The following is a 22010-nucleotide window of genomic DNA, read 5'->3' as shown; positions in this document are numbered from 1 at the left end:
AGTTAAACATTACATTTTTTTTAATTTAATGCAGTAAAGGCCTGGCAGAGCATTAAAAAGCAGGAAACCCAGCATCTGGTGATGTCCATGAGTTCAAGACTTCAGGCTTTCATTGCCAGCAAAGAGTTTTCAACCAAGTATTAGAAATGAACATTTTATTTCCAGTTATTTAATTTGTCCAATTACTTTTGAGCCCCTGAAATGAAGGGATTGTGTTAAAAAAAATTCTTTAGTTGCCTCACATTTTTATGCAATCGTTTTGTTCACCCCACTGAATTAAAGCTGACAGTCTGCACTTCAACTGCATCTGAGTTGTTTCATTTACAATTCATTGTGGTAATGTACAGAACCAAAATTAGAAAAAAGTTGTCTCTGTCCAAATATTTATGGACCTAACTGTATATGCCCTAGCGTGTGCTTGGTGTGTTTGTGTGTGTCCTGCGGTGGGTTGGCTTCCTGCCTTGTGCCCTCTGTTGGCTGGGATTGGCTCCAGCAGACCCCCCGTGACCCTGTGTTCGGATTCAGTGGGTTGGAAAATGGATGGATATATAATAAATAAATAAATGTAATGCATTTGCACCTCACAGTCCCCAAGTTAACTTATACTCATTATGATGATCAGATAAAGCTAGAACTGGGATCAAAAACTTATGCAGGTTTAGTTGAAGGTTGGGAGACCTTACTTAGAACTATGGTTTAACCAGAAATTAAGTGTAATTGCCACAAAAATGTATGTACAGTGTGGTGATCTATGAGTGAACATTACCGACATTTATCTGGTGTATTTAAAATGTTTGATTGCGATTGCCTTTACAAGGTAGAGAAAAGCCAAGCAAAATGACACCTTTTTATTGGCTAACTAAAAAGATTACAATATGCAAGCTTTCGAGGCAACTCAGGCCCCTTCTTCAGGCAAGATGTCATTCATAATGACTAACACGGTACAACACCCAAGTACTACAGCTTTACAACATACTGTATTTCCTAGCCTCTGTGTGTCTTTTCATCAGTGAAAATTTCACTTATCACATTGTGCTGCCTACTGCTCTGTTTTCTGCATTCCCTTAGTATATAAATACTTTAAGACCTGCAAGCATGTTCAGGGAAAAGCTGTCATTTTCTTCAGTTACTGCAAGTAATGTTGAAAGTTTTTTTTTTTTTTTTTAATTAAAACAGGCTCCCTGTTGCCCCCATGCATTTCTTAAGCAATCTGCATACAGGCGTTAATTCTTTTGGTTTTCATTTAATTCCTAGAATATTGAAAATAGATATATTTATAGTGTTATTCTGGGTAAAGGGAATATCTGAGCCATTGTTAAGGAAATCACTCACGACTAATAATGCATAATGTATAACAATACAAAAATCTTTGAGCTTTCCATAGAAATTTTTCATAATTTCATTCAAAAATTTGTTTAGGTGAGGTATTTATCATTACATCATGGGTCATTTATCCTATATAGGACATCTCATATTGCCCATATTAATCTTGATGAAAGTTTCCATACAAATAAATATTGATTATGGGTAACTAAATCTTTCTGAACAGTGACCGGCATGTTAAGTAGTACATTGCTGAAACAGTATTTCATATCCTAGATGCATTTTGAGTATTAAAATGAAACATTTAGTCTTGATAGGAGTGTAATGCTAACATGAATCATTATAACTGCAGTATTGCCTTATTACACGTAATTTGACATATTGGCTAAAAAAAAGATGTAGAACTTTAGGCTTGTCATAATAATGGAACAAGGTGTTTGAATTATCTACAGTACATTTTACGAATATTTACAGACCTCTTAAAAAAAAAAAAAAAAAAAAAAAAAAAAAGTTGATGCATGATGTCTGACCCTGTTGCCCTCGGTCTAATGCTACAAAGATTATTAAACTCTCTTGACCTAAAATCTAGGAGGCTTTGTTTCTAGTTGTTTGCACCTGTATATACAGTTGCAAGAAAAAGTTTGCAAATCCTTTTGAATGAATTTCTGCAATAACTCAAATTCAGTCAGATCTTCAACTTACTTACTATAATTGACCAACACAATTTGCTTAAAGTAGTAGCACTCAAACAATGGCACTTGTCAATACTGAACACACTGTGTAAACATTCATAGCCTGGGATGGTGGTGTATATGCCTGGGTCAGTGGTTCGAAAGTTCAGTGATGTGGACACCTGCAGCAGTACGTTTTTGTCCAAACCAGTTTCATAGTCTGTGAATCATTTTTACCTCTAATAGATGTCATTGTTTGTTTAGCTGGTCTTTTTTCCTCTCTCTTCACATATCTAATGAAATCTGATCACCAGCTACAGGAAATGTCTTGGTGGAGATCGTTGCTAAAGGATGTTCTACCGGTTACTAAATACAAGGATCTATATATTTTGTCTGTCAGCCAGTGTTTAAGCAATGTGTTTAGTATTGGCAAGACGTAGTACATTATTTTATGTACAGTAATTAGTTTATGTAGTTTGTGTTTGGTGATTCAGACATAGATGATCAGACCACATTTCATAAGCAAGTACTGCAGAAATGAAAGTAAAATCAAGGGGTTCACAAACATTTTGCTTGTAACTGTACTTAATAATCTCCAACTCATATCAAAACAGGAATTGAATGAATTTTTAAAATTATTTGGCAACAGTTTTTTGTCCTCTTGGAAATTAATTTTCTCGGATTAAACATACCAGCATTTTAAAAGTACGAGATACAATGTAATCAGCTAATCTCAAAAAATCCATTATAAAGAAATATAATCAGCTGTTATCTAATGTTTCAGTATGAAGAGATGGGATCCTGTGGAAGATCTTCAAACACTGGGTTGATGACATATAATGGGTTACTTTTTTATTTATTTAAAATCAATTTTTAAAAAAGGAAATGCTGAACATTGCTGAAAAAGCATAATTTGAGCAATGTTCTTATTTGCAAAAATATGTGTAAAAGTCATGTATATACTGTGTTTGTAATAAAGATGTAAAAAAAATTGTGATGTTACATTTTTACAGTTTGGGTCAAAGCATATAGTTAAACATTTATGGCTGTACTTTAATTTCAGTGTTCACTGCAGATTTTTAGTTTGTATTTTTTGAGGTGAAATTGGCCTATGGGGGGGTGTGGGTTGGGGGTGGTGTCGCATAAAGAATTACTTCATACACAAATCTCTTGCCTGGCTTTGTCATCTCCTAAATGAATTACAATTTACATCAGTTGTACAAGACCTCTATAATCTATATGTCTTGATAATGTTGTGTTACCACTCTCTTGTATGGTTAAGACAAAACAATATAATTGTTCTCATTGTTAAAGAAAGCTGGCACCTTCAACCTATTGTTCAATACAGTGGTTCATAAGTAGTGATACGCATAGCAAAGCACATCCCGGGATGATTTTGTGGGGGGTGTCAATTTATTATGTATTAAGGTGTGATAGTTAAAAACAGACGAGTGTTCAAATTGAAAAAAGGCCAGTATGTATAAATAAGTGAAACAAAATCCGACCATTAAGCAATGGTTCATCCACAAAAACTTGGTTAACAAATTGTATCATCATTTATATTATAAAATAGGCAAAATATGTATACAGTATATCACTTTTTTTCTCCCTAAAAATGGTGAAGTGGCTTAATTCCACAGTACATTTACCAAAAATTTTCAAATATGGGGGTTGGTGGCGGTGAGAGCTTTTCCTAGGAAGATAGTTATTTTTATATTTACCTTTGCCATGCCTGATCCTCTGCAGAGTCTATACTGCTTATGTAAAGAGCTGGTAGTCTGCATCTGCATGAAGGTGACCAGTCTCTGATGTCATCTGAGGACATAAAAAAAAAAAATAGTGTCATCCAGCTGACCCACATTACACCCATGTTAATTGGAAATACCAGGCATCAATAAAAATGCCTCAACAAAAGCCCACAAGACGACATATGATGTTTCCTTGTTTGCTGGTAAAGTCAAAAAGTTGTTCACAATAGATTTTATTCTTTCTGGTGCAATAGTGATATTACGGACCATCAAGGATTAAAACTGCAGCAGTCAGCCTAAAAAAATGACACACTTGTCAAATGACATGGTTTTATATAAATTAGATGACATTTTTGGAGACATGGGTACCAAAAAGTAAAACTTGAAATGGTTAGGTGCCTCACACTTCAATCTAACCAGTTTCCCTTATGACTAATTCCACACACCCCAGCAATAAACTGTATGCCCAGTTGCTATCCAACAAGTGGCTTCCACCACATGGCCTTTAAAAGTTTAGCTGGCTTGCAATCTTCTAATTGACATGTGACCAATACTATGTACTAATTTGCACTACCAATCAGTTTATATTGGCCAGTCAGTTTAACTGTCCTCTTACTTATTCTGTCTAATATGTTTTAGGATTTTAATCATATTTTAACCATTTTTATTTGTTATAGTTAACTAATTTTATCTTTGCTCAGTACTGTTGTTGCTGCATAGGTCTTAACCAGTGAAACTAACAGCAAATCCTTTTTTATTGTACTGAAAGGTATAATTTAAATGAACTGAATCCACTGTCAGTAGACCGGCATGGCTTGACATTTTAATGCGTTATTTGCCAACATATGCATTTTTGCAAGTCTGTAGAATGGAAATTGACTTAATTGGATGGAGATCTGGCCAATGTCTGCAGAGAGACTGCAGTATCACTGATGTACAGATTGTGTGACAGGTCTAATGGTATAGGAAAACTAGTGGACCTTCTACATCATACAAAAGGAAACATCAGTGTTCAAGAACTTTGAGGTATATTGTGTTTAATTCTGAATGATGCCACTGTATGTATAAATGTGTCCAGGCAATTCACTTCTCAGTACTGCTTTAAAAATTTGGAATCTGAATATATGTAACTGCCAGTTCAACTGAGAGCCTAGTGGATGTTCAAAACAAAAATATAGGCTTTGAGTTAAAGAACATGTACAGGTACATACTGTATACCTCGTTCTAATTGTAGATTCCCCTGTCATCTTATCTTATTTTTAAGCACTTTGACTTATGAGCTAGTCTATCTTAGTGATATATGCAATTTTTCCTTCAAGGCTAAGAAATAAACATCAAGAATTTATAACAGAAACGTGTATTTCCAAAGAAATGTGAATTTTTGACAATGGCCTGCATATAAATACTGACAATTTGCAAGATGATAAACTTCGGGGAATGACCAAGTTATTGCTAAGATGTCACAAAAGGGTGTGTTCAACAGTCAAGGCTGGAGCATGTTACAAGTATTGTCAGGAGGCTTATGCTTAACATAAACATAATATCTTTGGATTCGGAGTAATGCATCTTCTGGTGTGATGGTGGTTGTGTCATTTATTGTTAGTTTTATAGTTTGCAAACTTTGCTGCTGCCATGGCACTTGCTATTCAAGATTTTGAGGTAATTTCTTGGGAGGCCCCATGCTTTCAGTCTTCATCAGTCCCAATTGAAACAAGTGGAGTGCCAGATTCTAGTAGAACAATCCCCAAGACAATGTTCCTTGCTTCATTGTACGTGTTTTCTTGGGGTATCCTCCTGTTTGGAATGGATTGGCCTTTGCTGCAATTTTTTTTAATATACAATTTTTAAAGCTGAAAATCATCCTTAGTGTTTGCAATATACTGTGTAGTTTTTTTAATTGTTCCTCACTTATGCATGTTTTAGTAAGATCATTTTTTCAGTATTGAAGTCAATTAATACGTTGTTGCTTAACTTTTGTGTAAAGTGCTTCTTGAACTATAGTGTTTGAGTTTTAGTATGTATTGAATTTTGAAATATAAATTGTATATTTACATTCTTTCAAATATTGAAATGTGTTGATTTGCTTTTAGTGTGGTCAGCCTGCAGTGATGACTGACAATAACCTATGTGTCCATAACCTTGTGTCTTGTCTTTTTTGTTTTTAGCTTCTCAAAGACTTCTAGTGGTTGAATCAGACTTTCGTGGTTGTGAGCAAACTGGAAATCAATAACAGCATCAATATGAACAGCTGCCTGGTCTTGAGTTTTGAGTTTTTGTTGTTGAACTTGGTCCTGAAAATGGAGTTCATATGAATAGGCTGGGGAGTCCTTTTTTGCTAAGGAGCCTAATACAGTCAGCTTGTGCTTGAGCAGTGTGTGATTGTCAAATAACTTTTCCTAAATTTCAATAAGTAGTTCTGAAGTCATCCATTTCTAAATTTGCTGGTGCAGTAAAACTGTATTGTTGCTTCACTGCTGTTACACTTTCTGTTAAAGTTACTATGAATTGGCTGCACTTTAGCCTGTGTGTTTATATTGATTATCAGATGCACTTTTAAGAATATTCACATGTGGTTTATAAATGTTATTTTATTATTTAAACAGTACAGGAAAAATACATTTTTTTTCTATCTGCTTCTGAGCGTATTTTTTTTTTTCTGCTTTAGATCTATTAATTGCTGTAAACTTTCTGTATTCAGCAGGGGGAAAAAAGTGTTCAATGCCAATTTGCAACTGATAATTGTGGTGCTAGTAGCAGAAAGACAGATCAGATGAAATTAGATGAGCTACTTGGTATTTGAATGAGTTTAATTATTATAGTGTTTCCAGTTTCAAGCTGTTAATTCCTGCCCTGTTTAGTATGACTTGAAAGGCTGTGGTGTTATTTGACTACGTGATACTCCCACTGGATAGGTGATGGAGAGGATCTGTGTCTAGTAAACAAGGCAAATGCTTATCTGTTGAAGTCATAATTTCCAAAGTGAGCTTCAGTTTGTATTTCCATATTTTAAAAAAATTCAAAGTATTTTGATCATTTGCTCTCTTTTAATATTAGCAGTGCAGCGTTTGTAACTGTTAGCTTTTAAGATCAGCCTGAATACTTTAGTCATTCCATTAATAAAAGAATATTTGTTGCTCCAACTGGGGTTAATTCCTGCTGCGTGTTGAATGTTGCTGGGATATGTTCCAGCACCCCATAACTCTGCAGATGATGTGACATCTGGGGATAGGAAAGGATTAAGGATCTTTTTCTGTCATTCTGTTAAAACTACTGCTAGTAGCCCCGTGTAATCCCTGAAATCCTTTCTGTTAGAAGGGCCTGGCAGTACCCTTTCACAATTTGATCAGAGAGACCTCTGTTAGGTAGCAGCAGGGAGAGACTTGCCTAATAGAATGGGGGGCTTCAGGTATGCTACCTATTGTCCCTCCCGTGCACTGGGCTCACATTGATGCCACAGGAGTCCCTATCTCTGGAGCTGTATTAACAGTATTGGGTACATAGTGTCTTCAATCGATGGTAGTCTCATGTCACAGGCAATGCTTGCTTTGCAGCCTAGTTTCTATCCTGTGCTATGCCAGTGGTGTTGCTGTTACAATCCCTGCCAGACCCTCTTTCACAACAGATTAAGCAGGTTTGAAAATGGATGGAAGGTTAGAGAGATGTTTAGAGAATCTTGCATAAATAACTGTGGAACTGTCTAAATAAAAGTGTGAATACTTAGATTAAAAAAATTAATTCTTTATTGATTTTGGAGAATACTGCAGATTTAATGTAGCTGAAATATAAGGACTATAATAGAATTTACACTCAAGATGAAACAGCAAAACTATTGATGCAACCAGACTCCTTCAACTAAAAAGGTATGGGCGAGTTGGAGTGGTTGTATAGCATATTTATTTCTGTTACAGAGGCTGAAGGTGTGATTTCTGTGTGGAGGTTTTTCACTTCACCTGTAAACTGCAGGAGTACTTTCATTATTTCATGACAAGTGACTAACAATTATGCTAGGCAGTGTTTGCTGGTTTAATTCTCTAGCTCACGGTGCATTAAAGCTCAATGAACTGATTTTGTAATAGATACCTTTTATTTTAAACGACACTGTGAAAAATGAATTGGCCTGACTGGCATTTTTTAAAGCAATAATTTGATGTTTTTTTTCCTTTTTTGTCATACACCAGACTAAATCAGTTCATGATGCTCATCTTGCATCTACTGAAAAAATGTAGGATTTGTGAAGAAAAGCACAACACATGAAAAGAAATATATAAATAAATCATATTTAAATCACTGAAAAACTAAAATACACTTTTTAGTAATATTGGCCTCTTACCCTTCTTTGTCATCTAGCAACAGTTTACAAATACATTAAGTACATTAAAATAATCCCCGCATAACATAACAGCATATTATTGATATTATATATTATATAATATAGCATATTGATGTATAAACCATAGGGAGTGCATTATGATTATTCTAAATAAGGACAAGTGGGGTGGACTATAATTTATGAACAGGATGACAGGTGTAAATAGGCAGGCTTGTGTGTGTATATATTTAAAAAAAAAGTTGTGAAGAATGGACTCGCTCTCTTTTCAAAGTAAATACTTGGAAACACGATGGATAAGTAGAATAGACTTTATTGCAAAGCTGCACACGCAGTGTCAGTTCAAAGAAGTTGGCGCTCTTCGTTGGGCAAATCTTATTACAATTCTTATCAGTATCTGTTTTGCACTTGAACATTTTTCATCATTATGACTCCAATAACACATCCCTCATTCCTAAAATGTATCTATACCACCAATATTTTCTCATGCATTATCAGAAATAATTACTTTTCTTCCTCCCTTACTTTGTCACCGTTATTCTTAAAACCAAAACATAGTTACCACCCAATCCTAAGAGTGACTTTCCCTCTATGTCCACTAAATCACTAAGGGTGAATCTTCATGCTTTAAGAAAAGTGAAAATACAGTCATGAGCCTTTAAAGGTTTAACTCTCTTAGTCTAAAGCTAGATAGTATATGTTCCATTTTAATTTAACATATTACATTAATACAAGTTTTAAATCCACTATAAACTTGATTCAGAAAGTATTCAGATCCTTTCACTTTCTTTACACTTTGTATTGTAGATTTAATTTTAAATGGGTAAATTTGCCATTTTTACCTATCTGCCTACACACAGTAACTCAGAATGACAAAGCGAAAACCTATTCTCAGAAATGTTTGCAAGCTTGTTAAAAATCAAGAATTAAAATTTGTCATATACATTTTCAGGCCCTTAATTCCGTGCTTTGTAGAAGCCTATTACTGGTTTGAGGCTTCTTGGGGTAAGGTTCTTCAAGTTCTGTTTGCCTGGATTTGGGCAGATGATTCAGTTTTTCCAGGCACATCCTCTCAAGTGCCTCTAGATTTTGTGTGCATGTATAAAAATGGTTGTGTGCATGGATTAAACCAGTACTTTCCATTCCAGTTCATATACTGTAAATACCTTAATTCTTTACTACAGAATGCAGAACCAGATGAGCCTACCCATTACTTACTTTGAGAAGTAAAAGGCAAGTGAACTGTACCGTCATGGTAGACATAAAAAGAAAATCCTGGCTAAACTCCTCTGTGTATGTTTTGTACTTGTCGTCCGTTTAATAATCGTGGTGCATCATTTTTGCAAAATAGCCAGACAAACATTGTGTACAGAATCGGAAACATTGAGGCTGAGATTCTATAGTAGCTCCCTTGCATAATACTACTAGATGTCATCCATTTTTAACTTATAGATATGTTTTATGGTGATTCAGTAAAGTATACCTATAGAGACATCCATAGTGACTGAATATGTGCATCTTTTGAAAAATACCATACCATACCATACCATTTTTATTTGTTAAGCACTTAAAAACACAGCATTACAACTGACCGAAATGCTGTACAGTTAAAACAAGCAAGACTAAAAGCAAAATATTAAAAACAAACATTAAGAGAGAATTAAAACAGAGACACTTAAAAAAAAAAAAAAACAGGTCAGGGGACCCAATAAAACAGAGAAATAGCAAAAAGCAAGTGGGAATAAGACAGGTTAAGAATTAAAAGCCAATGTGAAGAAGTGCTTTTTTAGGTGTGATTTGAATGTGGTGACTGAAGCGGCTTGCCTAACCACTAAAGGTAAGGAGTTCCAGAGCTTGGGTGCACAGACAGAAAAAGCCCTTTCACCACGAGCTTTAAAATGTGCCTTGGGAACGGTTAGGAGCAGCTGATCTGCGGATCTAAGAACACGAGGGGGATTGTGACGATGGAGCAAGACACTCAAGTAGGCAGGGGCTAGACCATTTAGTGCCTTATAGGTTAAGAGGAGTATCTTAAAATCAATTCTGAAGCTAACCGGCAGCCAGTGTAGGGTTTTTAAAATCGGTGTAATGTGTTGGCTTCTGCTGCTTCCAGTTAAAAGTCTTGCAGCCGCATTTTGAACCAATTGGAGTCTCGAAAGAGTGGCTTTACTAATACCATATAGGCAGGAATTAGAATAGAAAAATGATACCTTAAATATGACCATGCAGTACTGCACGATTTTTATTAGGTGTAGATCTAAAACTTTAAAAGAAACCTGCTCATGCTTTCTATTTTCTGACCTGCTCCACCTTTCTATTCTCCTGTAAATACTAATTGCTAAAATCAGATGCTATAATAATAATAATGAAGATATTAGCATTATTTCAAGGACAAGCTTATTTTAAAGAGTGCACTCCTAGATGATCTAAGGTAACACTGGGACCAGTTAAAAATCTTACGTCACACACATCTCGATTAAAAGTATTCAAAATATATCTAGGTGTGCATTAACTCAATGAATGGAGCAGGTTTAGAGTTACAGTACTGCCCCAAAGCTACAACTGCAGCCAAATAACAACCCAATCATGACACACATAATAATTGTATGTGTGTATAGCTTGTATTAATCATTCAGAATACAATCCGCAGGCAATACCAGGAACACCTTGGCATAGTGCTACAGCAGCACTGGTTAGTACACTCAGTGTTTTAACAAGGAGCTTTGCTCCCTTTTGCACAAATTTGCTCGAAGCAAAAAGCCTCCTTAGCATTTCTCTTGGCAGAACCCAAGAAATAATTTCTCACAGACTAATATAGCAAAATATTGAAAACAAAAAAAACAAGACTATATATTAGATATGAAAAAGCAAGGATTGTAACAAGTAGAAATAGGTGTTGTACATGAAAATATTTTATAAGAGTTATATATTTGGGGGCAAAGCATATTAAAAAAGCAGACAGCAGTGGCATATTGAATATTGCCATGTCCTATCCTGAAGCACTAGTTTCTCTTTGTCATAAATTTTACGGCTACCCTATACTCTGGTCATATTGGGAAAATATTTTGGTAATTTGTCAGATATTGTTGGATTTAAGATTGCTCCAAATGTTCTAATAGAATTATTTGGGATAATGTAACATCTTGCCCTAAATTTCTTGCTGGTCTAATTTTGTTTAATTGGAAGAATCCTACCTCGCTCTCCATATGAAAAAGATATGATGTTTTAAGTAAAATTACAAAACAATTTAAATTTTCTGTATGAGGAAAAGTGCAAAGCTTTAAGAATATGACAAAAATGTATTCACGAAGTGCTAAAATTTAACAAGCTGGGCACTTGCTTAAACATTTGCTGTTTCAATGTTTATGGTGTGCTGCTTCTTATTACACTGACCATTAAAATAGCTCCCTGAATTGGGTAGAGGAGAGGTGATATTAATCAAACTGAAACATAAATCCATCCATCCATCTTCCAACCTGCTGGAGCCAATCCCAGCCAACACAGGGCAGGAACCAATCCCGGGCAGGGTGCCAACCCACTGCAGGACACACACACAAACACACCAAGCATACACTACGGCCAATTTAGAACCGCCAATCCACCTAACTGTGGGAGGAAACCGGAGTGCCCGGAGGAAACCCATGCAGACACGGGGAGAACATGCAAACTCCACACAGGGAGAGCCCAGGAAGCGAACCCGGGTCCCCAGGTCTCCCAACTGCGAGGCAGCAGCGCTACCCACCCACCGTGCCGCCCTGCTGAAACATAAATGTTTAGAATATTTATTTGTATGTATGTATTTGATTGAACTATTTACAGTATCACACAATGCAGAATGATGAATAAAATCAGTGTCATTTATGAATAGATCTAAGTATTACTACTGCTATTAGGTTTGCCAATTATCTAGAATTTTTTTAAAAATTTTTTATAAGAAAGTACCTCTGAATGACCAATTCTAAAATGAATTTTGATTAAAACAAAAGGGAAACGAAGATTATATTTTAGAATGATTTAATCAAAGTTCAGATCTTAACTGAAACATATTGTTTGTTTTTGCCACTACAAATCTAGCACAATCCAAGCTTGGTTCACAAATCTTCAAGCAACTCCTATTGATGTTGGATATGGAGTAAATATGAAGAAATAAAGGTCTCGGATGGTTCTCCCTGCTGGGCAGTCACTTTATTGATCATATGGGTGGCAACTCTCATACAGGTGATGTCCCTGTTCCACAAGTGTCATCTTGGCAGGTGGCTGTTCCAAGAGAGGTGTTTAAGCACCAAGCATCAGTGCTGTCTAATGACTCCAATGACTCTGTATAATGACAGAGTCTGAACAGGTTTTGCTTTTTAATTTTCAGACACACAAACATGCAGACAAGCAGTCCCTTTACTGGCTGTGCTGATTTTTCTTTAGATTGCTGTGGACAGGCAGAACAAGCATCAATTTTGCCACATTAAGTGAAATGTGTCCTCCCTCAGAGCCTTTACAAAAACAAGCATCCAAAGTTTCAATGTCATTCTAGTCATACTGCGTATCCAGAAAGACTTTGTCTGTACACTTATAAGAAGAGATCGGTGACTGGAGTCTTGCCAGTTCCTCATCTAACATCAGTTATGCATATTCTACTCAAAAGTTTCCTTTCCAGGATATTGCTCATTAAAATGCCCCCAAGGAGGTTTGTTCCCTTTTAAATTGGCCAAATAGCACAAAATCTCTTTTCAATGGCTTTTGAAGATCATGTCATTTAATAATTAACTTGGACAGTCCACACATCTTCTTGAATGTTTTTGTAAAGCTTGAATTAATTAGTCTATAATAGAGTAAAAACAAAAAAAAAAAAAAAAAAAATCAAAAACAAATACCTAAATGATCATGTGCGGTTTTTTTTTTCTCATAATTGATTTTATTAAAATCAAATAAAATTCCATACAAATAACTCGTTATGCAAAATAAAAAAAAAAAGGTTTTGAAACAAACCCCCCCCCCCCCCCCACCCCTGAGAAAGAGCTAGGCCAGCAGTGTAAAACTTTATGCTAGTAAATAGATCAATTAATAAATGAATAAAGATAAATGGAGTAAAATAGGGGAGATAACCTGCTGCCTCCGTTTAAATGCTTATTCTAAAATGTTATTGATTAGATCCTGCCAGGTTTTGAAAAAGTTCTGCACAGATCCTCTAAGTGTGAATGTGATTTTTTTTCCAATATCAGATAATATATAACATCAGTTACCACCTGACTTAGAATAGGAGAATTAGGATTCTTCCAGTTGAGTTAGAGAAGTCTATGTGCCAATAGTGTAGTAAAGGCAATCACAGTTTGTTTCTTCTTCTCCACTTTAAGCCCATCTGGAAGTACACCAAACACAGCTGTTAGTGGGTTAGGAGGGATTGTGACACCAAGGCTGTCTGAAAGGCATTTAAAGATTTTGGTCCAGAATGATGTTAATTTGGTGCAGGCCCAAAACATATGGCCTAGTGAAGCTGGAACTTGATTGCAATGTTCACAGGTTGGATCTTGCCCTGGAAACATTTTGGACAATTTTAAACAAGACAGATAATAATAATAATTAATTACATTTATATAGCGCTTTTCTCAGTACTCGAAGTGCTATCTGCAGAGGGAGGAACCGGGAAGCGAACCCACAATCTTCCACAGTCTCCTTACTGCAAAGCGGCAGCACTACCACTGCGCCACCTGTGATGTGCTTGATTATATAATTTTGAGTTGAATAATTGTATGCTTTGCGCATATGGAGCTTGAGTGAATTCTCTGCATTGCTACCTTCCACTCCTTTTCTGAAATATTGAGTGAGAGATCCTTTTCCCACTGTTCTCTTGGATCTTTGAAAGGGATGGACTGTAAAATAGTTTTATATATTATGGAAATGCTGTTTAAGTCCTAGAGACTTTTTTCCGCCATAGAGGTTGGTGGGAGGTGAGGAAAATTGGGCAGGTTCTTTTTAACAAAGTTTCTAATTTGAAGGTTGTGAAAGAAATGTGCTGCTGGAAAGTTAAATTTAGAATGTAATTGTTCATAGGATGCAAAGACATTGTCTATGTGCAGATCTCCAAGTGATTTAATCCTGTATGCTTTCCAAACATTAAAAACTGCATATGTTTTCGAGGGTTGAAAAAGGTGGTTCTCGTGCAGAGGTGCCACAGATAAAAGCTTCTCTATCTTAAAATACTTCCTACATTGGTTCCATATTTGGAGCGAGTGAAGCACAATTAGGTTGTTAGTATATTGGCGATGACTTGCATTTATTGGGGTACAAAGCAAAGAATTTAAAGAAGTACTGCAGGGATTTATTTCTATTGCAGACCAAGCCTGTGTATGTTCATCTGTTTGTGTTCATGTCCAGGTTTTTATAGTTTGTATGTTTGCTGTCCAGTAATAAAATTTTGTATGGTCACCCTTTGGATACATGGATGTTTTAAATTCCAAATAAATTAGGTTATGGTTGAATCTAATTTCTTAAATGATTTATTGATGTATTTTGGAATGTTTTGAAGTAAGTTATTTTAGAAGAAAACACACCAAAGATGTATGTCTAGTTAGACCTCACTGGTTTTTGTGTTTGTAACACTGCCAGTGAATGGAATTCACATGTTCTTCCTGTGTGCTTTTCTTTGTTTGCACCAGGTTTCCTCCCACATCCCAAAGACAAGCAGGTCAGATTAATGAGAGTTTGTAAGGGTGGATGAGTGCATGCGTTTGCTCCATGATAGATGGGTAATTTCTGATTTTTTGTTTGATGTTATTATGAGAGGCTTCTGTTCCTCAAAGTCCTTAAATTGGTTTAATTGGATTCTGTAACCAGATTGAATTTGTTCAACTGTACATTTATACATCAAAGTACATTTCAAAAAAATCGGTTTTAGTTTTGTTGTTTTTGTTTTTCAGTAAAGGGTTGCTCACAAAAAAGGAACCAACAAAAATACAAAAGCAGTAATAGTATAGAAAATGAAGCATAAATTACATTCTATGTAGACTCTCTGCCCATAAATAACGAGGTGGCCCTCAATCCGTCTTTGAGACACGGATTTAAAAATTTGCCAAGGGTATGATACAGGGATGATAGCCAAAATATCTGGGTGGGTCTCCACTGAACAGCTTGTCCTGTCCTTTCCAACATACAGTACTGTACACTCCACTGGAATGGGAGTGGAACATTATTTTGCCAAATAGTCTACTTGCAGATTTGTTCATGTTTGCCATGAAGAGATGAATCTGATAAGCTCTGTTGTTTACATTTCACAGCACTTCTGAAACATGTTCAACTTCTGTCAAAGAGCTCACTGTCCTTGTAGTAAGTTTGTGTCATGGCTTAGCAGAGAGCCAGGGACAGAGAGATGGGTTGTATTGTTTTACAAAAATCCGTTGTGACAAAGACAATACTGTAGTTCAATCAAATACACAAATAAAATATTCTAAACATGTTATGTTTCAGTTTGATTAGAAAAGAAAAAGTTTTGTACTTCCCTCTATGGAATGAGGCAGGACGGTGCAGTGCCAGTGGAAGGGGCTGGACAACTGCACAGGAGAACGCCATAGGTGAAGGTAGCGGATGCAAATGTGAGCGTGAAAGACCTTTTTGGCCGCACATGTGTTCTTTGAGGGATGCTCTGTCACTTGCATAGGTAAAGGCCTGGACAGAGTTCAGGAAAGAAGAATGGACTGTGAATTGTTCCACGTGAGGATTTTAGACCCCATGAAACCGAAGTTGTAATGAAAAGATTGAACCCAATGGATAGGGTTGGGGAGTTGTCTGACTGGGATTGGTTACAGACCTCCTGGGAAGACCTCTAAAACACTGCTAATAAGAGGAACATTTTCTGTTGGTGTGGTGTGTTGGTGAAGCATAGCATACAGGCTCTGTTGTTGGGAAAGAAGGTGATGCAGTGCCTGAGGTGCAGTCCTCCAGCTGATTATTGAGGTGGAGGCAAGAATATGCGGAGGACAGGTACTTGCTATAGGTAATCGGTCTGTTTTGCTAATATTCTTCTAACAGTCCTGTGAGGGAACAGATGGTGTGATAGCACCTGCTAATTTAAATCCTCTAATAGTCCTGAGAAGAAGAGGCAGTGTTGGGAGCTGGTGGTCCTGATGAAGTGAAGTCTCTTTGCCCCGAGTGATTTTAGGGAGGGTGAAGAGTACAAGATTCAGGATTTTTTTAAAAAATTTTAATTCATTTATAATTGCATTTTGCTTTTTTGATTGTATCAGCGCACAAGGGCTGTTTTTATTAATTTATCACCTGGCATAAGACTGTGATACAGCACACATACTTAACAGCTTTTTTATTTTTCTTAAACTTTTGTCTCTGTTTCTCTGTCCTCTCACACTGATTGCTCAGGTATGACTACAGTGGTCTGTTATTCGAGCTACGTGCAACGTGCCATTACACGGGGCATGACAGTCTGCCTAGAACACCCCCAGTTCCATTACCCCCGGTTTCCTTTGTTGACAGTGGCTGGGATTTATCTATTGCCTCATGGCATTTTCATTATATGCTATTCCTACTGTTCAGCAGAAATCCATAGTAGCTGCAGGTTCAGCAGTGCAGGGGATATTGATTCAGCTCTCCAGAGTTTGTCTTCCTTAGCCCACTGCAGCAGCACTTTTTTTTTATTGCTGTTTGACATTAGTAGAACTTGGTTGGGGTTTGGCTTACATATCTTATTTGTGGAAAGGTACTGTATATGATAGATATAAACTTATATATGTTTTGCCTCGTCTTTTATCACTGTTAACCTTTCTGTTGACTGACTGTGATCCATCTGATATACAAGTCATTTCATTTTCCCCTTTCATTACAAGTCTTTTTCTAACCATGCCAAAAAGACAATTTTTTTGTAATGACCCATTTTCCATTCACCCATTATTTTCTTACAAAGGAAAATGTCAGCAGAGTTGCTGTTTATAACTCATTTCCTTTTATTTTACATCCAATACCGTGCCATGTTAAAATCATTTTGTTAAGCCCACCAACATTGCATGCACATGATCTCCTCGGCTTGGCTTAACTGCTTTAATTATTCCCCATTCATTGAATCACTGTCTCTCTGAGAGAGAGAGAGAGAGAGAGAGAGAGAGAGAGGGTGGGGGGGGAGAGGTTAGGAGGACGTGATGAGTAGTCAAATAAACGGAAAAAGAATGTGAACCTAATAAATTGGCCATTCAGTGTATATTTATTTATACTGTCAAGGAGTCACCAAGACCAGAAGAGGCATCAAAACTTTATTCTTATTATTGTGCCTGACCGTCATGTAACGTATTGGTATTCTCTTGCCTCAATGCTCAGTAGGTATTACTAAGCAAATCTTTTCCTTTCGCTGATTTAAATTTCTTCAAAAAGTAACAAAAATCTCAGGTACTTGGTTATGAGTTGCATTGGATGAACAAAACATGTGACACAGACCCAGTTCACTGGAGTGAGTAAATTGGGGGTCTCAGTGTTTCATATATTTTTGTGAATACACACCACTACTTTCCCCTTCATGTTAGCAGTTTGCTTCGGGGCAAGGCCATCACGGGTATACCTTACTGAAAACTTATGTCATACAATTTAATGGTGCTCTGATTGCTTCTTTTGTTTTATATTATAAACATGTTACTAAAATACTCCATTAAGTTTATCTTTGCATCAATATTTTAATCATACTTCTAAAACAACTGGGTCTTATGTCTTGCAATGTGTATAAAAATGAGCCTTATCAGTGCCTATAGACATGGAATGCCAAGACTAGTTAGTAAGCCCTCTTGGCCAGGATGAGAGAGGTGATGATGTCCACAGAACTGTCTCAAGTCAACGGGTAGCAAACAGGGGTTCCTGCTTGATCAGATATGACCTACACGAAGGATGTGGTAACAGAAAGCGACTAAGGATGATGGGCTCTAAATAATAAACGGATGCTGAGGAATCTATGAACACCTAAAGCTGTCAGAAGATCTTGGGCAGTTCCAAGACATTTACAAGCATTCCTGCTTCTAAAAGTAACTTCTAGTTAGCTTTAAAGTTCACTAACTATGATGGTAGTTATGGTTAAGAGGGTGGTTTGGATAAATACCTGGTATGGATGAAACACATCTAGTGAATGAAAGAAACAAAGGAACTGTAGAATTGAATGATTAAATTGGGATAAGTAAGATTGGCAGATGGATTCTATAGCACACATTTTCAGGAGTGGAAATGTCTGGATCACTCTACCAAACAGACAGTAGTATAAGGCTGTGTACAGCTATTAGGATTATACAGTTAACATTTTGTTTTTGCTTGTTAATATGGGCATCACCATTTATGTGTTTCTTGTTTTTAAGGGTACCACCATTTTTTGTGTCTGGTGGTTATGATCGTGTGAAGTAAATTAACATTTTGATTATTATTTGAAATTGGAAATTGACTTGCTTTAAGAAACCATTTTCTTTAACTCACTAAATAATTCTCATTGTGAACTCCCCAAAGTGCTAAGAACCTTTTTGTTAAGTACTGCTTTGGGAGTGGAATTTGTGGTAGGAGTGTTGAGGGCATCCATCTATCTACTTGTAACTGGTTCTGTAAGGTGCTTTATTTTAACTCTGTGCAGAACATTCTAAGAGCCATCCCTTCGAGGTAGGGTATAATCAGGCCAGCTAGTCTGAGATGAAAGGGCAACCTATCTGGATGGAATGGCATGGTATTTAGCCATGAGTCTTGCTGAAATAAGAACTGGTATGCAGCAGGTCCTGGTGGACTGAGGTGTGACTGATTAGAATTGGCCATTAAATTGGAGGGCTACTGTTTACCACCATGCCCAGCTGACCCGGGATATGTGACAGGAACTGGTATAAGTCCGTCTAGTTGCCTGGGGTTATAAATGTAAAAAGGAAGGCGGAAGTGCTGAGTTGCAGTACCTGACACTGGTAAAAGTAGGACAGTTGTGGAAGTCTACATAATTAGGAATGTAAATTGGAGAATATGGTTAGGCTAAGGCCCTAATATGACGAAACATACGGTATAGGGTTGGTACACATTTGATGCATCATAATGGCCATGTTATAAAAAAAATGTAGCTGAACTTTTGTGAAAATCAAGTGAAGACAGTGTCAGAGATTTAGTGATTGAACAAAACCATTTAGCTTAGAATCTGGTGTTGGACATAGCTTTTGTTTTACAAAGGTGAATATGGTTTTACCTGGTGAACTACAATTATATCTATGCCCCTAATGTACCAAACACTGCTTCTTCTGATGATTACAGTGATATATCCTTAAAAAAAAAATCTTTACCAGTCCACTTCAAATTCATCAGGGAAGACGACTTCAGAAAGTTCTCATCAGTTGTGTCAATGGTCGGGCCTGTGTGGCATGTTGAGGTTTATGTTTTGTGTATTTTATTTTGATAGTGTATTTTTTTTGTAGTATTATTACATACTTCACTGTCTATTTTTCACTCTCTTTAATCTGGTCTGTAGACCATGTCTTCTGACAAAACACCATATAACATAGTGGAAGTGCCAACTGTCCACCATATCTACACAGTGACCAGAATTCACATCTGAAAAATCATCAGCTTGCTGAAAAGTACCCATCTGAGAAATATATTAACGTGTCAAAGATTCATAATTTACAAAAGACTATGCAGTGCATCCGGAAAGTATTCACAGCGCATCACTTTTTCCACATTTTGTTATGTTACAGCCTTATTCCAAAATTGATTCATTTTTTTCCTCAGAATTCTACACACAACACCCCATAATGACAACGTGAAAAAAGTTTACTTGAGGTTTTTGCAAATTTATTAAAAAATAAAAAAACTGAGAAATCACATGTACATAAGTATTCACAGCCTTTTCTCAAAACTTTGTCGATGCACCTTTGGCAGCAATTACAGCCTCAAGTCTTGTTGAATATGATGCCACAAGCTTGGCACACCTATCCTTGGCCAGTTTCGGCCATTCCTCTTTGCAGCACCTCTCAAGCTCCATCATGTTGGATGGGAAGCGTCGGTGCACAGCCATTTTAAGATCTCTCTAGAGATGTTCAATCGGATTCAAGTCTGGGCTCTGGCTGGGCTACTCAAGGACATTCACAGAGTTGTCCTGTTGTCACTCCTTTGATATCTTGGCTGTGTGCTTAGGGTCGCTGTCCTGCTGAAAGATGAACCGTCGCCCCAGTCTGAGGTCAAGAGCGCTCTGGAGCAGGTTTTCATCCAGGATGTCTCTGTACATTGCTGCAGTCATCTTTCCCTTTATCCTGACTAGTCTCCCAGTCCCTGCCGCTGAAAAACATCCCCACAGCATGATGCTGCCACCACCATGCTTCACTGTAGGGATGGTATTGGCCTGGTGATGAGCGGTGCCTGGTTTCCTCCAAACGTGACGCCTGGCATTCACACCAAAGAGTTCAATCTTTGTCTCATCAGACCAGAGAATTTTCTGTCTCATGGTCTGAGAGTCCTTCAGGTGCCTTTTGGCAAACTCCAGCCGGGCTGCCATGTGCCTTTTACTAAGGAGTGGCTTCCGTCTGGCCACTCTACCATACAGGCCTGATTGGTGGATTACTGCAGAGATGGTTGTCCTGCTGGAAGGTTCTCCTCTCTCCACAGAGGACCTCTGGAGCTCTGACAGTGACCATCGGATTCTTCATCACCTCCCTGACTAAGGCCCTTCTCCCCCGATTGCTCAGTTTAGATAGCTGGCCAGCTCTAGGAAAAGTCCTGGTGGTTTCGAACTTCTTCCACTTACGGATGATGGAGGCCACTGTGCTCATCGGGACCTTCAAAGCAGCAGACATTTTTCTGTAACCTTCCCCAGATTTGTGCCTCGAGACAATCCTGTGTCGGAGGTCTACAGACAATTCCTTTGACTTCATGCTTGGTTTGTGCTCTGACATGAAATGTCAACTGTGGGACCTTATATAGACAGGTGTGTGCCTTTCCAAATCATGTCCACTCAACTGAATTTACCACAGGTGGACTCCAATTAAGCTGCAGAAACATCTCAAGGATGATCAGGGGAAACAGGATGCACCTGAGCTCAATTTTGAGCTTCATGGCAAAGGCTGTCAATATTTATGTACATGTGCTTTCTCAATTTTTTTATTTTTAATAAATTTGCAAAAACCTCAAGTAAACTTTTTTCATGTTGTCATTACGGGGTGTTGTGTGTAGAATTCTGAGGAAAAAAATGAATTTAATCCATTTTGGAATAAGGCTGTAATATAACAAAATGTGGAAAAAGTGATGCGCTGTACATATTCCAGGAGAGTTTGCTGAATCAACCCAGATCAATAGATAGCGAGCAAGGAGAAAAACAGAGAGAGAGAGAGAGAAAAAAAATGGACTAAAAAAACCCTAAGGGGAAATTGCAGCCAGCATGCAAAAAACTATACAGAGGACACTCGGAATTAAATGGTAAGATTAATATAGTATGTACATACTTTTTATATAAAGTTAATCGGGCAGAAATGCAGGTCTTCCCGTGGATATATTTTAAGAAAGTGATTGCAAACTGTAGATTGGACTACATCACAGAACACACTCGCACTGGGCAGCATTACCAATTCTCCTAACCCGCACTTTGAGCGTATGAGAAGAAAGAAGAGTACTTGGGGCGAGGGAGAACATCCTAATTCACCCAACCTACAATTGGCCCAGGATTTGAACACAAGACATGGGAGCTGTGAGTCCACACTGTTCACCATTGTGTCTCCATGCCACTCCTCTTTCAGCATATTTGGAGAAATTGTTATTTTAGTAGAGAGAATTCAATGAAAGCTGGCTTTGGATTAAAGCCAACATACAAAGCCTACTGTGAGAAACACATTTGGACATTTATTGCTTAAGACAGCTGCAGCCTATTTTTATTATTCCTTTTCCATTTAGAAACGGCCCTTAACTTACTTTCTTTTGGATGTTCAGAGGTGTATTTTCATACTATCTCATTCAGCTTAA

General features: G+C 37.2%; 1 protein-coding gene across 1 annotated transcript in view; it reads left to right on the top strand.

The window, feature by feature from the left end:
• Window positions 1–6263, top strand: part of LOC114646318 (speedy protein A-like) — a 67400-nt gene extending 61137 nt beyond the window's left edge. The window contains exon 7 of the mRNA XM_051930856.1: window positions 5908–6263. Coding sequence (XP_051786816.1) covers window positions 5908–5972 — 65 coding nt within the window. The 3' untranslated portion in view covers window positions 5973–6263. The remainder of the gene's footprint in view (window positions 1–5907) is intronic.
• Window positions 6264–22010: the final 15747 nt, after the last annotated feature.

This window comes from Erpetoichthys calabaricus, chromosome 1, assembly GCF_900747795.2.
Source record: "Erpetoichthys calabaricus chromosome 1, fErpCal1.3, whole genome shotgun sequence".
In the NCBI taxonomy this organism is placed as follows: domain Eukaryota; kingdom Metazoa; phylum Chordata; class Cladistia; order Polypteriformes; family Polypteridae; genus Erpetoichthys; species Erpetoichthys calabaricus.
Note: the sequence above shows the minus strand (reverse complement) of the source record. Positions and strands in the feature narration are given on the sequence as shown.